Source organism: Dermochelys coriacea, chromosome 14 (genome assembly GCF_009764565.3).
Source record: "Dermochelys coriacea isolate rDerCor1 chromosome 14, rDerCor1.pri.v4, whole genome shotgun sequence".
NCBI lineage: Eukaryota > Metazoa > Chordata > Testudines > Dermochelyidae > Dermochelys > Dermochelys coriacea.
In genome coordinates, this window is record NC_050081.1 from 38994030 (window position 1) to 39015043 (window position 21014).

Consider the following 21014-nt stretch of genomic DNA (forward strand, 5'->3'; position numbering starts at 1 on the left):
GAAAAGGATGACAGGCAGGAAGTGATGTCACACAGATGGCCTTGTGATGTCATGGAGCAGAAAGAGGCGGGGCTTTGCAACCCCTCATGGCACAGAGGGACTGGTCGGGGGTGACCCCCCCCTCCCGGCACCAACGCCTCTTTCTCCCCTGCCCTTGCCCCATATTTATACCCCCCATTAACATGCCCCTCCCTCCCCCCTGCTGCTGGAGAATAAAGTGATTTGGTGCCTCTGTCTCTGGTTGGGATAAAGTGTCAGGGAGGGGGACAGAGGGGGAAACTGAGGCACAGGGAGCTGCTGCCCCATCCACACCCCACATTACACCCAGGAGTCCTGGCTCCTGCCCCCAGTCACACGCCGTCACCCCCTTTGCCCCTGCAGGTTTTTTACTTTTTCACAAACATCAGGAATTAGCCTCAAAACCCAGCGTCTCTGGCCCCATCCCCCGCCCGGGGTGGCTCTCGGGGGGGAGAGGAGCCCCAATCTTTGGTCCTTTCCCACTCCAGACCCACTGGGGGCGTCATGAGTCGTGTCTGGTCTCAGCCTGGAGGCCCGAGCACAGCGCGGTGCGGGGGTTCCCCATTCTTGCAGCGAGTTCGGCCTGGTCTCAACCCCTGGTCGTTACTCTGGGTGGGGAGGACGTGGCTGGGATTCCCCCTTCCATGTACTGAGCCCTCTGTTCTCAGCTGAGCTCTCCAGGGCCCAACAATTCCTGCAGCGAGTTGGGGCCCGTCTCGGCCAGCAGCATCAATCAGGGCTTCCGGGGGGGGGGGTCCCCATTTCTGTTGTGAGCAGTGTCCATTCTCAGCCCCCAGGTGTTAACAGGAGGGGGGGCGGGGACCCCCATTTCTGCAGCGAGTTGTGTCCCTTCTCAGCTGTCAGCAGGGTGGGGTTGGAACGAGCCCCTGCCCCCAGTTTCAGCTGCTGTCTCAGCCCCCCCTTCTCCTGCCCATCGGGGGGGGTCCTCAGCAGGGGTGGGGCAGCAGGGCAGGGGGGGGCTCTGAGCGCTGCTCCTCCATGCGTCCCCCCTGCACCCGCAGCAGCAGGTCGAAGAGCTCCTGGGCCCCCAGCGGGATGGGGGGGTCGCTGCGCTGCTCCTCCAGCCGCTGGCTCTGGGGGGAGGATGGGGGGTTAGTGTCTGTGGTGGGGTGTGGGGGGGCTAGGGTCTGCAGGGGGAGAGATGGGGGGGCCTGTCATAGATTCATAGATACTAAGGTCAGAAGGGACCACTCTGATCATCTAGTCACGGGTCATGAGTGGGGGCACAGGGGTTGGCAGGTCTGGGGGGGCTATGTGGGGTCTGGGGTTGATAGGGCAGGTCTTGGGGGATCTCTGGAGTTCAGCAAAGCTGACTTTGCCCCCCTCAGAACTGGCTGGATTTTAACGAACCCATATTGAGGGGCAGGAAGAAAGTGCCCCATGGGGCAGGAAGAATGGGAACTGGGGCAGGTGACCCGCTGGGCTTTGCGCGGAAACGTGGGCAAAGGACTGGGGAGAGGGTAAAATTCCCGCTTGGGCAGGTGGGCACGAAGTTGGGGGGCCAAGGTGCCCTGGAGGTGCAGCCGGCAGGGGAGGCGAGGGTGTCTCCAGGGAAGGTGTGGGCCCCGCACTGAGCGGGGCAGACACCGAGTGACCCAGGGGGTGGAGAAAGCCAAGGCACTCTGGGCAGCATGGCATGGGGAGGGGGGACCAGCCCCCCGTGGAGAGAGAAGTGGGTCAGGCCAGTTTAGAAAAGCTGGACGAGCACAAGTCCCTGGGGCTGGATGTGCTGCATCCGAGAGGGCTAAAGGAGTTGGCGGACGTGATTGCAGAGCCACTGGCCACTATCTTTGAAAACTCCTGGCGATCGGGGAGGTCCCGGACAACTGGAGAAAGGCGAATGTAGGGCCCATCTTTAAAAAAGGGAAGGAGGAGGATCCGGGGAACTACAGGCCAGTCAGCCTCACCTCAGTCCCTGGAAAAATCCTGGAGCAGGTCCTCAGGGAATCAATTCTGAGGCACTTAGAGGAGAGGAAAGTGATCAGGAACAGTCAGCATGGATTCACCAAGGGCAAGTCATGCCTGACCATCCTGATTGCCTTCTATGACGAGATAACTGGCTCTGTGGATGAGGGGAAAGCAGTGGACGTGTTGTTCCTTGACTTTAGCAAAGCTTTTGACACCGTCTCCCACAGTATTCTTGCCAGCAAGTTAAAGAAGTATGGGCTGGATGAATGGACTATAAGGTGGATAAAAAGCTGGCTAGATCGTCGGGCTCAACAGGGAGTGATCAATGGCTCCATGTGTAGTTGGCAGCCGGTAGCAAGTGCAGTGCCCCAAGGGTTGGTCCTGGGGCCGATTTTGTTCAATATCTTCATCAATGATCTGGAGGATGGCGTGGATTGCACCCTCAGCAAGTCTGCAGATGACACTACACTGGGAGGAGAGGTAGATACGCTGGAGGGTAGGGATAGGATACAGAGGGACCTGGACAAATTAGAGGATTGGGCCAAAAGAAATCTGATGAGGTTCAACAAGGACAAGTGCAGAGTCCTGCCCTTAGGACAGCAGAATCCCAGGCACCGCTACAAACTAGGGACCGAGTGGCTCAGCAGCTGTTCTGCAGAAAAGGACCTCGGGGTGACAGTGGACGAGAAGCTGGATAGGAGTCAACAGTGGCCCTTGTTGCCAAAAAGGCCAATGGCATTTTGGGCTGTATACGTAGGGGCATTGCCAGCAGATCAAGGGACGTGATCGTTCCCCTCTATTCAACATTGGTGAGGCCTCATCTGGAGTACTGTGTCCAGTTTTGGGCCCCACACTACAAGAAGGATGTGGAAAAATTGGAAAGAGTCCAGCGGAGGGCAACAAAAATGATTAGGGGACTGGAACATGCGACTTCTGAGGAGAGGCTGAGGGAACGGGGATTGTTTAGTCTGCGGAAGAGAAGAATGAGGGGGGATTTGATAGCTGCTTTCAACTACCTGAAAGGGGGATCCAAAGAGGATGGATCTAGACTGTTCTCAGTGGTACCAGTTGACAGAACGAGGAGCAATGGTCACCAGTTGCAGTGGGGGAGGTTTAGGTTGGATATTAGGAAAAACTTTTTCACGAGGAGGGTGGTGACGCACTGGAAAGGGCTCCCTAGGCAGGTAGTGAAATCTCCTCCCTTAGAGGTTTTTAAGGGCCGGCTTGACAAGCCCTGGCTGGGATGATTTAGTTGGGGTGGGTCCTGCTCTGAGCAGGGGGTGGGATTCAATGACCTCCTGAGGTTCCTTCCAACCCTGATCTTCTATCATCTTGGGGGTCTCAAGGGAGGGGTAATGGGGTGGAGGTCTCATGGATTGGGGGATCAGGCAGGACTCGGGGGTGGGGGTCCCATGGGGCCACCCCTTACCTGGTGGGTGAGGATGGTGCTGTACAGCTCCTCCCCGTGGTCGGGGGGCTCTGGGGGCCACTCAGCCCCCTCCTCGGTCCTGGGGTCTCCCGTGAAGTCAGCCCGCTGGTCGTCCAGCCGCCGGGCCTGGGCCATGGCCACCAGCTCAAAGAACTGCTCAGCCTGCAGCGAGGTGAGTGAGCAGAACTTCCCTGGGGGGCCGGGGGGTTAGATGTGGCTTGACAATGCCCCCGATGTCCCCCCCCAGCTGCATCTTCCCCACTTCACCCCCAGCTGTACCCCCCAGCTGTACCTCCCCCATTTCACCACCTGGGCTGCACCCCCGAGCCAGACAGTGCCCCCACACCTGTGCCCCCCACATGGCTGCAGAGGGATGGAAGTGGTGGGGGTAAGAGGGAGGAGGGTGGGAAATGGGGGGGCAAAAGGGGATGGGGCCATAGGGCAGGCAGAGGAGTAGGGGGAGGGGAGAGGTTGGAGGCAGCGAGTTGGGAGGCAGAGAGGAGGGGTTGGAGGGCTGGGGGAGGTGAGGAGCTTGGGGGCAGGGGAAGGCGTTGGGGGCAGAGGGAAAGGGAGCTGGGAGAGGGGCAGAAGGGAGGGTCTGGGGGTGGGTGGTCAGGGGAAGGGTTCAGGGCAGAAGAGAGGGGGCCGGGGGAGGAGTTGGGGGCAGGGGTGGAGGGGAGGGGTTTGGGCAGGGAGCCAGGGGACACAAGGGGTTGGGGGCAGCAGAGAGGGGGCCAGGGCTGGGGCAAAGGGGAGGGGTTGGGGGCAGGGGGTTGGGGGAGGAGTTAGCGCACAGGAGAGGCCAGAGGGGGTCGGGTCCATTACCTGCTCCCCCCAGCAGGCCCTCGGTGGGGGTCCCGGGCAGCGAGCGCCAGGGCCGGGCGGGGTCGTGGCGGGGCGCCCCCCGCAGGCCAGGCAGGGGGCAGCGCTGCTCGTTCAGCCGCCGGCTCTGGGAGCGGAAGAGCAGGTCGAAGAGACGCTCCTGGTCGCAGGGGTCCAGGGGGTCGGCCTGTGGGAGAGCGGGGTCAGGACGCCTGGGTTCCCTGCCCAGCGCGGGGGGGGTGGTACAGCAGGGGGGCCGGGCGTCAGGACGCCTGGGTTCCGTTCCTCACCTCTGTCAGTGTGGGGGGGTCGGATCCGTCCGGGGCAGGGGGGTTGCTGCTAGTCCAGTCCCCTCCTGCTGGGATGCCCCCGGGGTCTCTTCCTGCAGCGGCCTCGTCTGGGGGCACCAGGGGGTCGGTTGTGGGGGCCAAGCCCCCCAAGGAAACTGGGCTCGGGGGGGCTGGCTGGATGTTGTCCCCTGCCGCTCCCTCACTCTCCAAACTAGTCATGGCCTGGAATAGGAAGGGGGCAGAGATGTGGGGGCAGAGATATGGGGGTGCCTAACCCACAGCCCCTGGGGGGCACTGGGGATCTGTGCTGGGGGGCCCAGAAGGGGGGGCGCTCACCTCGGCCGGGGCCAACCCCATCTCTCTCCAGCTGCACCGTCCCCTTTGGGGGGTTGCTCGCCCCCACCCTGCCCCCTCAGCATCCCTTGGGTCTTGGGGGGGAAGAGCAAAGGGGGGGTTCCTCATGGACTCCCCAAATCCCACCACCAGACTCTGCTTCTGCCCCAGCCAGGAGAGGAAATGGGGGGGAGGCCTCGGGGAGGGGAAGAAGATGAGGGATGGGAGAGGCCTAAGTCTAGGGGAGGGGAGAGGGGGGCAGGTGGGAGGGGGCGCCGGGCAGGCCGGGAGCCCCGAGGAGGCCGGAAGCTGGCCTCGCCCGACAAGATGTAACCGACCCTCGGCACCAGCACCCCCTCTGGCCTCCCACCATGAGACCACCCTCCCCTCCCCTTCCCTTCCCCGTGACCTCCCCATCACCCCACCCCCTTCCCCACCTGTGACCCCCATTGCCCCAAACCCACCTGTTCCCACCCACCTGCCCCAGGCAGCCAGGGGAGCACCCAGCCCCCCACGCTGCTCCCCAAGACCCCCCTCACCGCAGCTCCAGGCTGGCCCCTCTGCTGCACCCCGTTTGGGGCCCTGGCTCCCCCACCACGGCCCTTCCTGCCAGAGCCCCATTGGCTGGCGCCCGCCCCCCCACCCCACGTCACAGGATGTTGCGCCCAAAGAGATGTGGTTTCCACTTTACACAATCCCCCCCCAACAACCCACTTCCCCCCCAGCAATGAGCGGGGCAGGGTGGGCGCAACAGCGGGTGCTCCCCCAGGCAGTCAGGGTCACAGGGGCTGAGGGGCACTGGTAGGGCTCGGGGGTCAGGGCTGGGCTGGCAGGGGGCTGCAGGTCGGGAGTGAGGGGCACCGGCAGGGCTCGGGGGTCAGGGCTGGGCTGGCAGGGGGCTGCAGGTCGGGAGTGAGGGGCACCGGCAGGGCTCGGGGGTCAGGGCTGGGCTGGAAGGGGGCTGCAGGTCGGGAGTGAGGGGCACCGGCAGGGCTTGGGGGTCAGGGCTGGGCTGGCAGGGGGCTGCAGGTCGGGAGTGAGGGGCACCGGCAGGGCCTGGCTGGCAGGGGGCTATGGGTCGGGAGTGAGGGGCACCGGCGGGGGGGGGCAGGGGCGGGCTGGCAGGGGGCTGCGGGTTGGGAGTGAGGGGCACCAGCCCTGGGAGGGGAGCAGGGTCCAGTGGTTACAGTGGGGGGGGCAGGGGCTGGGATCCCCAAGTAACAGCTCCATGGAATCTGGGGGGTGAACTGGGGAGAGCCCTACAGCTTAGCCCCCCCTGGGCTTTTCCCTCATGGCAGGGACCCCCAGACAGGGAGGGACCAGGGGGCGGAGCAATCCCCGGCCTCTTTGAGGGGTCGGGTCACAGGCCCCCCCCCCTCCTCCAGGGGCACGGCGGGGGGAAGGGTCCTCGCTGCCTTGAACGTGATTGGCTGTTCCCTGCTCTCCCCTCCCCCAATCGCTGCTGGTGCTGGGGGGGGTGATAAGGGGCCCCCGGTCCGCGCCCTTGTCTGGGGGAAATGAAAGGGAGTTTTCTGCCGTCTAGTCCCAGCTGGCTGAGAACCCAGGAGTCCTGGCTCCCAGCCCCTCCCCCTCCTCGAATCAGGGAGAGAACCCAGGAGTCCTGGCTCCCAGCCCCGCGCCTTGAGCGCCCCCCCGGAAATTCCTGGCCGTCCCTTTCAGGCCCCCCCGCCGTTCCCCCCGCGACCGGCAGGGGGCGGCACCGATACGCGCTGGCTGCAGAGAGCCCAGGCGAGCCCCGCGGCCCCCCCCGCCCGCTCCGCCTCCCCGCCCCGGCGCCGGCTCCGGCTCCGGCTCCATCTTGGCAGCCCCGGAGTCTCGGGGGGCCCCCCCGGCGCTCGGTTGGGCCATGGAGGAGCAGGGGCGGCTGCTGCCCCCCCCCGGCGAGCCCCGGCGCCAGGAGCTCGGCGAGATCCTGCAGCAGATCATGGGGATCACGGAGCAGAGCCTGGACGAGGCGCAGGCCAAGTAGGGGGGGGCGGCTGCTCGGGGTGGGAGGGAAGTTTCCAGCTGCCCCCACCCCTCCCAGAGCCAGGCAGGGAACCCAGGAGTCCGGGCTCCCGACACACTTCCGCGCCCCCCCGCAACCCACAAGACCCCGCTCCCCTCCCAGAGCCAGGCAGGGAACCCAGGAGTCCGGGCTCCCCACCCCCCCCTCCCCTCCCCGAGCTGGGGAGAGAAACCAGGCGTCCTGATCCAAAGGGTTGTGAGGTCATAGTGTGGAATTGCGTGGGGGGGGGGGCTGGAGGTGAGTTAACTCTTTGTGCTCCCCCAGATATAAAACTGCTTTATCTGTTCTCTCCCCCGTCTGACCCGCAGGAAACACGCCCTGAACTGCCACCGCATGAAGCCGGCCCTGTTCACAGTCCTGTGCGAGATCAAGGAGAAGACAGGTAGGTGGGGGGCCGGGCCGGGCCCCCCGTCCCCTCAGGCTGGGCCTGGGGGACCCCTGTCTGGAGGCAGAGCGGGGGCTCCAGGCCCGGACACTGAGCTTCTGTCTCCCCATCTGCCTGTGCCCTACAGGGCTGGGGGGGCTGGGTCTGTGTGTGTGCAAGGGAGCCTGCACACCCCGACTCAAACTGTGGGTGGGGGGGTGGTGCGTGGGGTGTGTCTGTGTTTACATACAGCTTGTCAGTGGGTGTGTTGGTGGGACTCTGGCCGGGGTGTGTGTGTGTGTGTGTGGGGGGGGGTCCTGGCTCCGGTCTGGGGGGGTGAAAAAGTGCTGGGAGTTTGCCAAGACCGGGGCCCCTGAGCGAATTGATGGCTGGTGAAAGCGTGAGATTTTTAAAAAAGAAAAGGAGGACTTGTGGCACCTTAGAGACTAACAAATTTATTTGAGCATAAGCTTTCGTGAGCTACAGCTCACTTCATCCAGCTCACGAAAGCTTATGCTCAAATGTGTTAGTCTCTAAGGTGCCACAAGTCCTCCTGTTCTTTTTGCGAATACAGACTAAAAGGGCTGCTACTCTGAAACCTGTGAGATTTTTGTTTGTATCTTGAACGTCCCTCCAGGGACGTGGGGTGCACGGATTGGTGGTGGGGGGGCACAGGGGTGTATGTGTCAGAGGCGGGGGTGCATCCATGTGTGTGTATAGCTGATGTTCTGTGGGGGGTGTTTAAAACACACAGAAATTGTGTGTGTCCACATGCGCACTATTATGTACACCATGTGTACGTGGGAGTCGTGTGTTGTTATATACACGGAAGCAGTGTGTACAGAGATCTATGGTGTGTGTGTCAGAGTCCAAGGAGGTACCATTTGTGCGTGTGTGTGTATGCCATCTCAGGGAACATGAGTAACGCTGTGTGTGTGTCGATGTGGGTGTGTATAAACCCCATGGCCAGAGTGTGTATCTGCAGGCACTGGTTTATACAACGTGTGTAATATTTTGTGCATCTGTTTAGGGTGTGCCTATAAAACAGGGGTGTAGTGTGGGTGTATTTCCATGTAGACACCATGTGTATAACATACATGGATGTGGTGTGTAGAAATACACAGTGCATACAATAGTGTGGGTGAAACATTTGTGCGAGCCGATATGTCCAATCGTGCAAAATATTTGTATAGAAAATCTAAAAGAATGGGGCTTGTGTTTGCATCAGTTCTACCATGTGTGTAAAATGCACAGACATAACATGTGTCTGGGTGTCTACACCCCCAGCTCCTAGCATGCGCGAGTGTCTCTGGATGCCATGCAGGGGGGTAGTTGTGGCTTCAGGTATTTCCAGCTCTCAGCTGGGGTGTCGGTCGGTCTGGTTTTGAGTGTTGTACAAAACCAGCCAGAGTCCTGCACCCCACAACGGTGCGGAGGGGCTTGCTGGGGGGTGTGTCGGGGAGAGAAAATACACTGGTCAATTTTGGGTGGTGCCCAGACCTGCCATCCCCGGTTCGTGATCAGGGCCCTGGGGTGCTGGGCGCCGCCCAGCCCCCCGATTGAGCGCGGGGGGCCCTGGGGCACTGCCCAGGCCTGACCTGAGATCGGGCCTAGGGGTCGAAAGACGCACGGGGAGCTGTGAAAGGAAAACCACGTTGCTGGTGTTACCGCTGGTTCTCTGGGTGTGTAACACACCCTGTACTAATATTGACACACACAGGTGCGTACATGGACACAGACACACACAACCTCTCAGATCACGGTGTTATACCAATAAAATAAAAGCCAGCAGGATCTTATTAAAGGGGAAAAGGCCAAATGCCACCTTTATTATGAATACAGAAAGAATCATAGTAAGCAGTTAGTTATAGCTATAACAATCTATTCAATTTCATATTTATTCACAATCATAGTAAGCAGTTAGTTATAGCTATAACAATCTATTCAATTTCATATTTATTCACACATTCATTCACACTCTCACACACACACATTATCATAGTTACCAGCCTTAGAGTTGCTCATGCCAAGCCACTGGCCAGGTGGTCTAGACATGAGGAGGGAGCAGGGCCTTGTCAGATGCTCATCTGATGCTCCTGGAAGTTGGTTTGCAGAATCAGACCCCAAAGTTCTCACTTTCTAGAGTCCATTTTTATAGGAATTTCTTCCTATGCATCTGACGAAGTGAGCTGTAGCTCACGAAAGCTTATGCTCAAATAAATTTGTTAGTCTCTAAGGTGCCACAAGTCCTCCTTTTCTTTTTGCGGATACAGATTAACACGGCTGCTACTCTGAAACCTTCCTGTGCCAGTCTGGGAATTGCTTCATCATGCTGTTGCTGAATCAATCAGCAGATGGCACATTCCTGACGGCTCGGTGCTGCCAGATGTTCTCTTGTTCTTCGGTTCTCCCATTCTTGAGTGGATTCCAGTCTGCCCCCCGGGGGTCCTCTGATTATTTCCACTTGACGCCTTCTTCAGCCGATGGGCACTGGATTCTTAGGCTGGCACCTCCCTGATCATTCAGTTATTATCCACACGGATGGATAGATAGGAGCGTCCATCCACATCCATCCTCTAGCTCTATTTCAATCACAGTTGTTAACAAAGCGAGATGAATACAACAAGAGGGCGGGGAGGCTCTGGGTGCGGTTTCTGTTGTTACAGGGTATTGCTGAGAGTCTCTTGGTGTGAGGAATTGTTGTTACAAAGAATTGCTGTGAGAACAGACTCGGTTTTAGAATGGATTAACCCAATTAGCAACTTGCAAGTTTCACCCCGAGAGGGAGAGAAACAGTTCCAAAACCCCGGAGACGTCTGAATTAGGAATACCCTGGAACGTAAGCGATGAGGAATCCAACTCGTGTGATTTTAGTACAGAACTTCTTGACTACGATCCAACAGGGCTGGGGGTGTCACGTCCACCCAGCGGTAGATCTGGGTGTGAGTGTATCGTTGTGTACCCGCACCCGGTTGTGTGTGTCCCACCCGTTGCTCAGGCGTGAGCATGAGAAACACGGAACAGCTGGGTGTGGCCATGGGGGGCATGTGCCAATGAGCATGGGAGCCACAGGGATATGTGGGGGGGAAGGGTGTTGGGGGGGGAATTGGTATCGGTTCCATGTGTGCCCAGAATGGGTCCGAGGGGCGGCATTTACATGGGTCTCCGGGCCTGGGGTCTGTACGGCTTTAGAAAAGGAAAAGTCATTGCTAGGTCCTCACCATGACAACCATGGGGCCAGCAAGGGGGCCACTGCTGGAGCTGGGGGGCTGTGGGTCGGGAGTGAGGGGCTCTGGCTGGGCTGGGGGGGCTATGGGTCAGCAGTGAGGGGCTCCGGCTGGGCTGGGGGGGGCTGCGGGTCGGCATTGAGGGGCGCTGGCCAGGTGGGGGTCTGCGGGTCGCAATTGAGGGGCGCTGGCCAGGTGGGGGGGCTGCGGGTCAGCAGTGAGGGGCGCTGAGGGGGCTGCGGGTAAGCAGTGAGGGGCGCCGGCTGGGCTGGGGGGGTTGTGGGTCGGCAGTGAGGGGCTCCAGCTGGGCTGGGGGGGGCTGCGGGTCGGCAGTGAGGGGCTCCGGCTGGACTGGGGGGGCTATCGGGTCGGTAGTGAGGGGTGCTGAGGGGGCTGCGGGTCGGCAGTGAGGGGAGCCCGGCGGGCTGGGGGGGCTATGGGTTGGTAGTGAGGGGTGCTGAGGGGGCTGCAGGTCGGCAGTGAGGGGCGCCCGGCGGGCTGGGGGGGTACGGATCGGCAGTGAGGGGGGCTGCGGTTCGGAAGTGAGGGGCACCGGCCGGGCTGACGGGGGGCTGCGGTTCGGCAGTGAGGGGCTCCGGCTGGGCTGGGGGGGACTGCGGGTCGGCAGTGAGGGGCGCCAGCCAGGTGGGGTGGCTGCGGTTCGGCAGTGAGGGCCTCCGGCTGGGCTGGGGGGGGCTGCGGGTCAGCAGTGAGGGGCGCCGGCCGGGCTGGGGGGGGGGGGTTGCGGGTCGGCAGTGAGGGGCGCCGGCCTGGCTGGGGGGGCTATGGGTTGGCAGTGATGTGCGCTGAAGGGGCTGCGAGTCGGCAGTGAGGGGCTCCGGCTGGGCTCGGGGGGGCTGCGAGTCGGCATTGAGGGGCGTCGGCCAGGTAGGGTGGCTGCGGTTCGGCAGTGAGGGGCTCCGGCTGGGCTGGGGGGGACTGCGGGTCGGCAGTGAGGGGCGCCGGCTGGGCTGGGGGGGGTTGCGGGTCGGCAGTGAGGGGCGCCGGCCTGGCTGGGGGGGCTATGGGTTGGCAGTGATGTGCGCTGAAGGGGCTGCGAGTCGGCAGTGAGGGGCTCCGGCTGGGCTCGGGGGGGCTGCGAGTCGGCATTGAGGGGCGTCGGCCAGGTAGGGTGGCTGCGGTTCGGCAGTGAGGGGCTCCGGCTGGGCTGGGGGGGACTGCGGGTCGGCAGTGAGGGGCGCCGGCTGGGCTGGGGGGGGTCTGCGGGTCGGCAGTGAGGGGCGCCGGCCAGGTGGGGTGGCTGCGGTTCGGCAGTGAGGGCCTCCGGCTGGGCTGGGGGGGGCTGCGGGTCAGCAGTGAGGGGCGCCGGCCGGGCTGGGGGGGGGGTTGCGGGTCGGCAGTGAGGGGCGCCGGCCTGGCTGGGGGGGCTATGGGTTGGCAGTGATGGGCGCTGAAGGGGCTGCGAGTCGGCAGTGAGGGGCTCCGGCTGGGCATGGGGGGCTATGAGTCGGCAGTGAGGGGCACCGGCTGGGCTGAGGGGGGCTGCGGGTTGGCAGTGAGGGGCTCCGGCTGGGCTGGGGGGGGCTGCGGGTCGGCATTGAGGGGCGCTGGCCAGGTGGGGGGGCTGCGGGTCGGCAGTGAGGGGCGCTGAGGGGGCTGCGGGTAGGCAGTGAGGGGCGCCGGTCGGGCTGGGGGGGTTGTGGGTCGGCAGTGAGGGGCTCCAGCTGGGCTGGGGGGGGCTGCGGGTCAGCAGTGAGGGGCGCCGGCCGGGCTGAGGGGGCTGCGGGTAGGCAGTGAAGGGCGCCGGCCGGGCTGTGGGGGTTGTGGGTTGGCAGTGAGGGGCGCCGGCCGGGCTGGGGGGGGCTGCGGGTCGGCAGTGAGGGGCGCCGGCCGGGCTGGGGGGGCTATGGGTTGGCAGTGAGGGGCGCTGGGCAGGTTGGGGGGCTGCGGGTCGGCAGTGAGGGGCTCTGGCCGGGCTGGGGGGGGCTGCGGGTCGGCAGTGAGGGGCTCCGGCTGGGCTGGGGGGGGCTGCGGGTCGGCAGTGAGGGGCGCTGGCCAGGTGGGGGGGCTGCGGGTCGGCAGTGAGGGGCGCTGAGGGGGCTGCGGGTAGGCAGTGAGGGGCGCCGGCCGGGCTGGGGGGGTTGTGGGTCAGCAGTGAGGGGCGCCGGCCGGGCTGAGGGGGCTGCGGGTAGGCAGTGAAGGGCGCCGGCCGGGCTGGGGGGGTTGTGGGTTAGCAGTGAGGGGCTCTGGCTGGGCTGGGGGGGGCTGCGGGTCAGCAGTGAGGGGCGCCGGCCGGGCTGGGGGGGCTATGGGTTGGCAGTGAGGGGCGCTGGGCAGGTTGGGGGGCTGCGGGTCGGCAGTGAGGGGCTCCGGCTGGGCTGGGGGGGGCTGCGGGTCGGCAGTGAGGGGCTCCGGCTGGGCTGGGGGGGGCTGCGGGTCGGCAGTGAGGGGCGCTGGCCAGGTGGGGGGGCTGCGGGTCGGCAGTGAGGGGCGCTGAGGGGGCTGCGGGTAGGCAGTGAGGGGCGCCGGCCGGGCTGGGGGGGTTGTGGGTCAGCAGTGAGGGGCTCTGGCTGGGCTGGGGGGGGCTGCGGGTAGGCAGTGAAGGGCGCCGGCCGGGCTGGGGGGGTTGTGGGTTAGCAGTGAGGGGCTCTGGCTGGGCTGGGGGGGGCTGCGGGTCAGCAGTGAGGGGCTCTGGCTGGGCTGGGGGGGGCTGCGGGTCAGCAGTGAGGGGCGCCGGCCGGGCTGAGGGGGCTGCGGGTAGGCAGTGAAGGGCGCCGGCCGGGCTGGGGGGGTTGTGGGTTGGCAGTGAGGGGTGCTGGGCAGGTGGGGGGGCTGCGGGTCAGCAGTGAGCGGCGCTGAGGGGGCTGCGGGTCGGCAATGAGGGGCGCCGGCCGGGCTAGGGGTGTTGCGGGTCGGCAGTGAGGGGCGCTGGCTGGGGAGGGGGGGGCTGTCGGTCGGCAGTGAGGAGCGCCGGCCGGGCTGGGGGTCTATGGGTTGGCAGTGAGGGGTGCTGGGCAGGTGGGGGGGCTGCGGGTCAGCAGTGAGGGGCGCCGGCCTGGCTGGGGGGGTTGCGGGTCGGCAGTGAGGGGCGCCGGCCGGGCTGGGTGGGCTATGGGTCCGTAGTGAGGGGCGCTGAGGGGGCTGCGGGTCGGCAGCGAGGGGCGCCGGCTGGGCTGGGGGGGTTGCGGGTCGGCAGTGAGGGGCGCCGGCCGGGGTGGGTGGGGCTGTCGGTCAGCAATGAGGGGCGCCGGCCGGGCTGGGGGTCTATGGGTTGGCAGTGAGGGGTGCTGGGCAGGTGGGGGGGCTGCGGGTCAGCAGTGAGCGGCGCTGAGGGGGCTGCGGGTCGGCAATGAGGGGCGCCGGCCGGGCTAGGGGTGTTGCGGGTCGGCAGTGAGGGGCGCTGGCTGGGGAGGGGGGGGCTGTCGGTCGGCAGTGAGGAGCGCCGGCCGGGCTGGGGGTCTATGGGTTGGCAGTGAGGGGTGCTGGGCAGGTGGGGGGGCTGCGGGTCGGCAGTGAGGGGCTCCGGCTGGGCTGGGGGGGGCTGCGGGTCGGCAGTGAGGGGCTCCGGCTGGGCTGGGGGGGGCTGCGGGTCGGCAGTGAGGGGCGCTGGCCAGGTGGGGGGGCTGCGGGTCGGCAGTGAGGGGCGCTGAGGGGGCTGCGGGTAGGCAGTGAGGGGCGCCGGCCGGGCTGGGGGGGTTGTGGGTCAGCAGTGAGGGGCTCTGGCTGGGCTGGGGGGGGCTGCGGGTCAGCAGTGAGGGGCTCTGGCCGGGCTGAGGGGGCTGCGGGTAGGCAGTGAAGGGCGCCGGCCGGGCTGGGGGGGTTGTGGGTTAGCAGTGAGGGGCTCTGGCCGGGCTGGGGGGGTTGTGGGTCAGCAGTGAGGGGCGCCGGCCGGGCTGAGGGGGCTGCGGGTAGGCAGTGAAGGGCGCCGGCCGGGCTGGGGGGGTTGTGGGTTGGCAGTGAGGGGTGCTGGGCAGGTGGGGGGGCTGCGGGTCAGCAGTGAGCGGCGCTGAGGGGGCTGCGGGTCGGCAATGAGGGGCGCCGGCCGGGCTAGGGGTGTTGCGGGTCGGCAGTGAGGGGCGCTGGCTGGGGAGGGGGGGGCTGTCGGTCGGCAGTGAGGAGCGCCGGCCGGGCTGGGGGTCTATGGGTTGGCAGTGAGGGGTGCTGGGCAGGTGGGGGGGCTGCGGGTCAGCAGTGAGGGGCGCCGGCCTGGCTGGGGGGGTTGCGGGTCGGCAGTGAGGGGCGCCGGCCGGGCTGGGTGGGCTATGGGTCCGTAGTGAGGGGCGCTGAGGGGGCTGCGGGTCGGCAGCGAGGGGCGCCGGCTGGGCTGGGGGGGTTGCGGGTCGGCAGTGAGGGGCGCCGGCCGGGGTGGGTGGGGCTGTCGGTCAGCAATGAGGGGCGCCGGCCGGGCTGGGGGGGCTGTGGGTTGTCAGTGAGGGGCGCCGTGTGTCTCGCCCCCCGGCAGGGCTCAGTGTGCGCAGCAGCCAGGAGGAGGAGCCGGTGGACCCGCAGCTGATGCGCCTGGACAACATGCTGCTGGCCGAGGGCGTGGCCGGGCCCGAGAAAGGAGGCGGCTCAGCGGCGGCGGCGGCAGCGGCGGCGGCCTCGGGGGGTGTCTCCCCCGATCACTCCATCGAGCACTCGGATTATCGCCACAAGCTGGCGCAGATCCGCCAGATCTACCACGCCGAGCTGGAGAAATACGAGCAGGTGGGCGGGGCCTAGGGCTGGTGGGCGGGGCCTGCCTGGGGCGGGTCTTGGGACTGGGGTCCTGGGGCTCTGGGGTAAAGCCTGGCTGTGGCCTGACTGGGGGGGATGGGGATGGGGCTGGGCTGTGGAGGGCGGGGCTGGCCAGGGAAAGGGCTGTGGGGGATGGGGCCTGGACGGGGAGGGGCCTGGCTGGAGGCGGGGCTGAGGGACAGGGGAGGGGCCTGGCCAGGGGCGGGGCTGAGGGTCGGAGGCGGGGTCTGGCTGGAGGCAGGGCTGAGGGATGGGGAGGGGCGGGGCTGAGGGTCTGGCCGGGGGCAGGGCCGGGCTCCGCACTGAGCCCTGCCCCCCACAGGCGTGTAACGAGTTCACGACGCACGTGATGAACCTGCTGCGGGAGCAGAGCCGCACGCGGCCGGTGGCGCCCCGGGAGATCGAGCGGATGGTCGGGATCATTCACCGCAAGTTCAGCTCCATCCAGATGCAGCTGAAACAGAGCACGTGCGAGGCCGTCATGATCCTGCGCTCCCGTTTCCTGGACGCCAGGTACCGCCCCCGGCCCCGCCCCCCGCGCCCGGCCCCGCCCCTCCACTGACCCCAGAGCACGTGCGAGGCCGTCATGATCCTGTGCTCCCGTTTCCTGGACGCCAGGTACCGCCCCCGGCCCCGCCCCCTGCGCCCAGCCCCACCCCTCCACTGACCCCAGAGACATGCGAGGCCGTCATGATCCTGCGCTCCCGTTTCCTGGACGCCAGGTACCGCCCCCGGCCCCGCCCCCCGCGCCCGGCCCCGCCCCTCCACTGACCCCAGAGCACGTGCCCCGCTGTCATGATCCTGCGCTCCCGTTTCCTGAACGCCAGGTACCGCCCCCGGCCCCGCCCCCTGCGCCCGGCCCCGCCCCTCCACTGACCCCAGAGCACGTGCGAGGCCGTCATGATCCTGCGCTCCCGTTTCCTGGACGCCAGGTACCGCCCCCGGCCCCGCCCCCCGCGCCCGGCCCCGCCCCTCCACTGACCCCAGAGCACGTGCGAGGCCGTCATGATCCTGCGCTCCCGTTTCCTGGACGCCAGGTACCGCCCCCGGCCCCGCCCCCCGCGCCCGGCCCCGCCCCTCCACTGACCCCAGAGCACGTGCCCCGCTGTCATGATCCTGCGCTCCCGTTTCCTGGACGCCAGGTACCGCCCCCGGCCCCGCCCCCCGCGCCCGGCCCCGCCCCTCCACTGACCCCAGAGCACGTGCGAGGCCGTCATGATCCTGCGCTCCCGTTTCCTGGACGCCAGGTACCGCCCCCGGCCCCGCCCCCCGCGCCCGGCCCCGCCCCTCCACTGACCCCAGAGACATGCGAGGCCGTCATGATCCTGCGCTCCCGTTTCCTGGACGCCAGGTACCGCCCCCGGCCCCACCCCCCGCGCCCGGCCCCGCCCCTCCACTGACCCCAGAGCACGTGCGAGGCCGTCATGATCCTGCGCTCCCGTTTCCTGGACGCCAGGTACCGCCCCCGGCCCCGCCCCCCGCGCCCGGCCCCACCCCTCCACTGACCCCAGAGCACGTGCCCCGCTGTCATGATCCTGCGCTCCCGTTTCCTGAACGCCAGGTACCGCCCCTGGCCCTGCACCCACCCCCGCCCCCTGCACCCAGCCCCACCCACCCCAATGCCCCGGCCCGGTCCCCTCCCTGGGGGCTAGAGTATCAGAGCCCCCCCATCTCCCCTGGGACCCTGCAGTGCCGGGTGGATCAGGACGGGCCCCCCACTTGACATGGGCCAGTCTCCAGCCCCCTGCCCGCTCCAGCCGTGAGCCCCGCGTGCCCCCCACTCACCCTCTTGCCCCGGCAGGCGGAAGCGCCGTAACTTCAGCAAGCAGGCGACCGAGGTGCTGAACGAGTATTTCTACTCCCACCTGAGCAACCCCTACCCCAGCGAGGAGGCCAAGGAGGAGCTGGCCAAGAAGTGCGGCATCACCATCTCCCAGGTGCGCCAGGGGCTGTGCCGGGCTGCTGGGGAGGGTCAACAGGAGGTTGGGGGGCCAGGCTGGGCTCCGTGGGAGGTTGGGGGGCAGGCTGGGGTCGGCGGGTAGCTGGGAGGCTGGGCGGGGTGGCATGGGGGGCTGGGCTCCATCAGCCTGAACCTGGGGGCTGATAGGGGGCAAGGGGATCCTGCCCTACTCAACGGTTCATGTCTATTTCCTCCCCCCCATGGTCTCCTCTCCCCCGGCTGCCCCCCGGCCCCCCAGGTCTCCAACTGGTTTGGCAATAAGCGCATTCGCTATAAGAAGAACATTGGTAAGTTCCAGGAGGAGGCGAATATTTACGCCGTGAAAACCGCCGTGAGCGTCACCCACGGGACCCAGAGCGGGGGCGACTCCCCGCCCACCCCCTCCTCTGCAGGTAACTGCCCCGCCCCCGCCAGGAGCCCCGCCCACCCCCTCCTCCTCCGCAGGTAACTGCCCCACCCCTGCAAGGCTGGGAGCCCCCCAACATCACCCCTGTTGGGCCAGCTGGGAGCTCCCCCCACAGCCAGCACCCCCCCGCCATACATACCCCCCCAACACCCCCTTTGGGCTTTACCCTCTCCCGGCTCTGAGCGTCTCCCTCCTGTTTGTCCCCCCCCCACAGGGTCCGGCGGCTCCTTCAACCTCTCCGGCTCCAGCGACATGTTCCTGGGGCTGCCAGGACTCAACGGGGACGCGTACCCCCCCTCCCAGGTGAGCCACCCAGTCACAGCCCCCCACATCGGGGCTACGGCCCCCGCTTTGCAACAGACCCTGGGAGGACCCATTGGGGGCAGACCCCCGAGGGGTCTCGCCCTCCAGGGGAAGCCCCATGGCTTCCCTGCCCCCCCGAGGCCGGATGTCTGGGCCTGCCGCCCCCCTGCTCCCCCAGAGCCTGGCCAAGGTGGGGTGAACCCCTGGGTCCAAGCTCTGTCTGTCTCCCCGTCCGTCCTTCCTCAGATGCCTGGTGCCCTGAGCTCTGTCCCCCTCCCAGCTCCCCAGTCCTGGGGAAATGCCACCCCCCCCCAGGCCCAGTGTCCCCCCCCCCCCCGATCGCCCCGCCTTGTGGCTCCAGCTCCTCACTGTCTCCCCCCCAGGTGGAATCTCTGCGTCACTCCATGAGCCAGGGACCCTATGGGGAGGGCCTGGCACCCGGCCAGCTCTACAGCCCCCGCGACATGAGGGTGAGTCCATCCCAATCCCCCCCAGCTGCTGCCTCCTGCCCCCCCAATCCCCCCCATCCATCCCACCCCTGTCCCTCTGGCCCCCCAATCCCCCCCAGCGGCTGCCTCCTGCTCCCCGAGTCCCTCCTACCCCCCAATCCCTCCCAGCTGCTGCCTCCTGCCCCCTCAAATCCCTCCAGCTGCTGCCTCCTGCTCCCTATCCCCCCCAGCTGCTAACTCCCCCTCAGTCCATCCTGCCCCTCCCCTTCCACCCAGGGCCGATCCCCGCTCTGGAGCTCACTGTTCTCAATCGGGCGGGGGGGCAGGGGATCCCCAATAACCACTGGGGGAGGTGGAGGTAGGGATCTGGGTGGGTGGGGCTTGGCCCAATGTGACCTGTGACCTTTCGCCGACCCCCAGGCTAACGGCGGGTGGCAGGAAGCCGCTACCCCCTGCTCGGTGACGTCCCCCACGGAAGGACCCAGCAGCGTCCACTCCGACACCTCCAACTGATCCCGCTCCCGGCCCCCCGGCCACACCCATGGGGGGCGGGGGGGTCTGGCGTCTCTCCGTGGGATACAAGCCAAGGTGGTGCCTGGTGGGGACCCCCCCGATGGCGTCTCTTTGTAGGGTGAATCCAGATGGCGTCTGTTGGGGGGGGGGGGTCTCCAGGGGAGTAGATCCAAGATGGTGCCAGGGCCATATCCAGGGTCCCTGGGCATTTTTGTATTGAATGAGCAGCACAAAGGATGTGAGAGCCCCCCCTCAATGAGCTGCCAAGAGCCCCCCCCCCCCAAGTTCCTCCCCGACTTTCTCACTCTTCAGGGCGTTTCCTTCTTGTCCCCGGGCCCCTCGTGGGCGCCGGCCTCGCTGTTTTCTCTCCCATTTCCGCCTCGTTCTCCCCGTTTTCTCAACTCCCTCGCGCGGCCGTTTCCTCTTCTCACTTGGCCCTCCCCGACACCCGCTCTGGCTGGCTGCCATCGGCCCCCCTACCTACCCGCAACCAGGTGCTCCAGGGCAGGATGTTGGAGGGAGCTGAGCCCCAGCGCCCCGCCCAGCTGCGGGAAACGGGGGTGTGTGGAGTGGGGGCAGGAAAGAAGTGATGGGGAAGGAGCCGGGCTGGTGGGAGAAGAGGAACAGTAGACACGGCGTGAGACTGACAAGTTGAACTCTAGCCATTGAAACCCGGCGCGGGGCCGGCCGGCGCGAGCCAGGCGCGAGTGCCGGGCCGAGCTCCCGAGGAGCAGCCAGGTTGGCACGTGAAGGGGACTGTTTCGCCCAGCGCCGTGGGCCCGTAACTTTATTTACCTCAATTCGACACCAATAGAGACTCTGACTCCGAGCCAGAGACCATGGAACCGTCTACCTCTGACCCCCAGCCCCTGCCACGACGTGGGGGGCGCTGGGCCCCAGCCCCCCATGGCGATTCCTTCCCCCGCCACTGTCCAGGTTAATTTCTTTTATCGTCTGCAGATACAGTGTGTCTGCCGGGGGGATGGGGACAAACCAGTGGCTGAAATGGTGGGGTGCCTTGGGGGAGGGGCTGAACTGGGCAGAGGTTGGAGAGGGGGTTAGTTGGGGGAGGAGGGCTGGAGTGGAGGAGGGGGTTACTGTGGACCTGGATTGGGAAAGGGGGTGGGACTGGATGGGGGGGACTCCGTGACACCTGACACGGCGTCTCCCCCCCAGTGCAGTGATGTGGGGGAGTGGGGAATATTTAGAATGTAAAAAACCCTGTTTTTTGTCATTTTTTCTTAATTTTTGTTTTTCTGGGTATCCTCCCAGCGGCTTGCGGGGGGGATGTTTCAGGGGGGTCCCTGGGCATCTTCCCCAGGGGTTACACTTTGGTTTGGGCTGTTTGTTTTGTTTGGGTTTTCTTTGGGGGCAGCTGGTTGGAATGTAACCCCCGCCGCCAGCTGTTCCCCCCTCAGACCTCCCCTCACCCTGATCTGACCCCCATCCTCACCCCCTTAGATCCCCCTAATCCCTCAGCCCTTTCATCACCCCAATCCCCACCCCTCTGCTGAACCCTGTCACCCCAACCCCTTGGATCCCCATCACCCCAATCCCCTTCCCTGTGGCTGACCCAACCTCACCCCCCTTTGATCCCTGACACCCCACTTTTTTCCCCTCCCCCAATCCCCCTTTCCAGGAACCCCAGAACGTCAATCCCCTTGCCCTTCATGGGGCCATTGTCCCTGTTTCTCTCCCTCAGAAATGGGGCCCTCTCCCCTCAAGGGGAATAGCCCCCCAGCTGTGTGGGTAGGACCCTGCCCCCCTCTATCAGTTAATAAGGAGGGGGGAGGGGTCTGTCCCCTACCCAACCCCCCTGGATCCTCCTGTTTTGCTTGGCTGAGGGCAGCCATCTTGTCTCCTGCATCAATGATGGCTCCTGGGCCATTTTGGGGAGGTGGGAAAGGGTGGGGACACACAGGTGTTGCATGAGGAGGAGGCCAGGAGTGACATGGGGGCCTCTCCTGCACCCTAGGACCCCAGTGTAGGGCTGTGGGCCCAACCTAGGAGAGCTGGGGTGGAGGTGGGGGGGAATGAGTCTTACTCAAGAGCAGGCTTCTGAGGGGGAACTAGGCCTCAAATGGATTAGTAGGGGGAGGGGTGCAGCACAGTCCATGTGTGTTGATTTGGGGTCCCCCCCAGGGTTTGCTCCCCCCTTTGCTGTTGTACAGACTTTTTTGCCTATATAATAAAATATATTTTTTCCACCTGCTAGTTATTTCAGGTCCATGGATTTAAGCAGGG

General features: G+C 65.8%; 3 protein-coding genes across 7 annotated transcripts in view; 2 read left to right on the forward strand and 1 right to left on the reverse strand.

The window, feature by feature from the left end:
- Window positions 1–372: 372 nt before the first annotated feature.
- GPSM3 (G protein signaling modulator 3) lies at window positions 373–5456 on the reverse strand. Of its 3 annotated transcripts, none has more exons than XM_043497244.1 (6): window positions 5300–5456; window positions 4489–4710; window positions 4202–4385; window positions 3377–3567; window positions 936–1112; window positions 373–740 (listed from the first exon to the last, which is right to left on the reverse strand). In XM_043497244.1, exons 2-5 carry the CDS (start codon window positions 4705–4707, stop codon window positions 966–968), a joined length of 741 nt encoding a protein of 246 aa, XP_043353179.1. In that variant the 5' UTR covers window positions 4708–4710; window positions 5300–5456; the 3' UTR covers window positions 373–740; window positions 936–965. The 3 variants fall into 3 exon arrangements, with proteins under 3 accessions (XP_043353179.1, XP_043353177.1, XP_043353178.1); XM_043497242.1 differs by lacking the exon at window positions 5300–5456 and adding an exon at window positions 4825–5195; XM_043497243.1 differs by lacking the exon at window positions 5300–5456 and adding an exon at window positions 4825–5195 and having other exon boundaries at window positions 373–610; window positions 933–1112.
- Window positions 5457–6565: 1109 nt separating this feature from the next.
- Window positions 6566–21014, forward strand: part of AGPAT1 (1-acylglycerol-3-phosphate O-acyltransferase 1) — a 36791-nt gene continuing 22342 nt past the window's right edge. The window contains exon 1 of the mRNA XM_043497225.1: window positions 6566–6597. The gene's annotated coding sequence lies outside the window, so the exon portion shown is untranslated. The remainder of the gene's footprint in view (window positions 6598–21014) is intronic.
- Window positions 6604–20981, forward strand: PBX2 (PBX homeobox 2). Of its 3 annotated transcripts, none has more exons than XM_038370926.2 (9): window positions 6604–6807; window positions 7159–7232; window positions 14865–15109; window positions 15462–15652; window positions 16941–17076; window positions 17338–17491; window positions 17720–17808; window positions 18192–18278; window positions 18678–20981. In XM_038370926.2, exons 1-9 carry the CDS (start codon window positions 6689–6691, stop codon window positions 18768–18770), a joined length of 1188 nt encoding a protein of 395 aa, XP_038226854.1. In that variant the 5' UTR covers window positions 6604–6688; the 3' UTR covers window positions 18771–20981. The 3 variants fall into 3 exon arrangements, with proteins under 3 accessions (XP_038226854.1, XP_043353156.1, XP_038226856.1); XM_043497221.1 differs by having other exon boundaries at window positions 17338–17485; window positions 17711–17808; XM_038370928.2 differs by having other exon boundaries at window positions 17338–17386.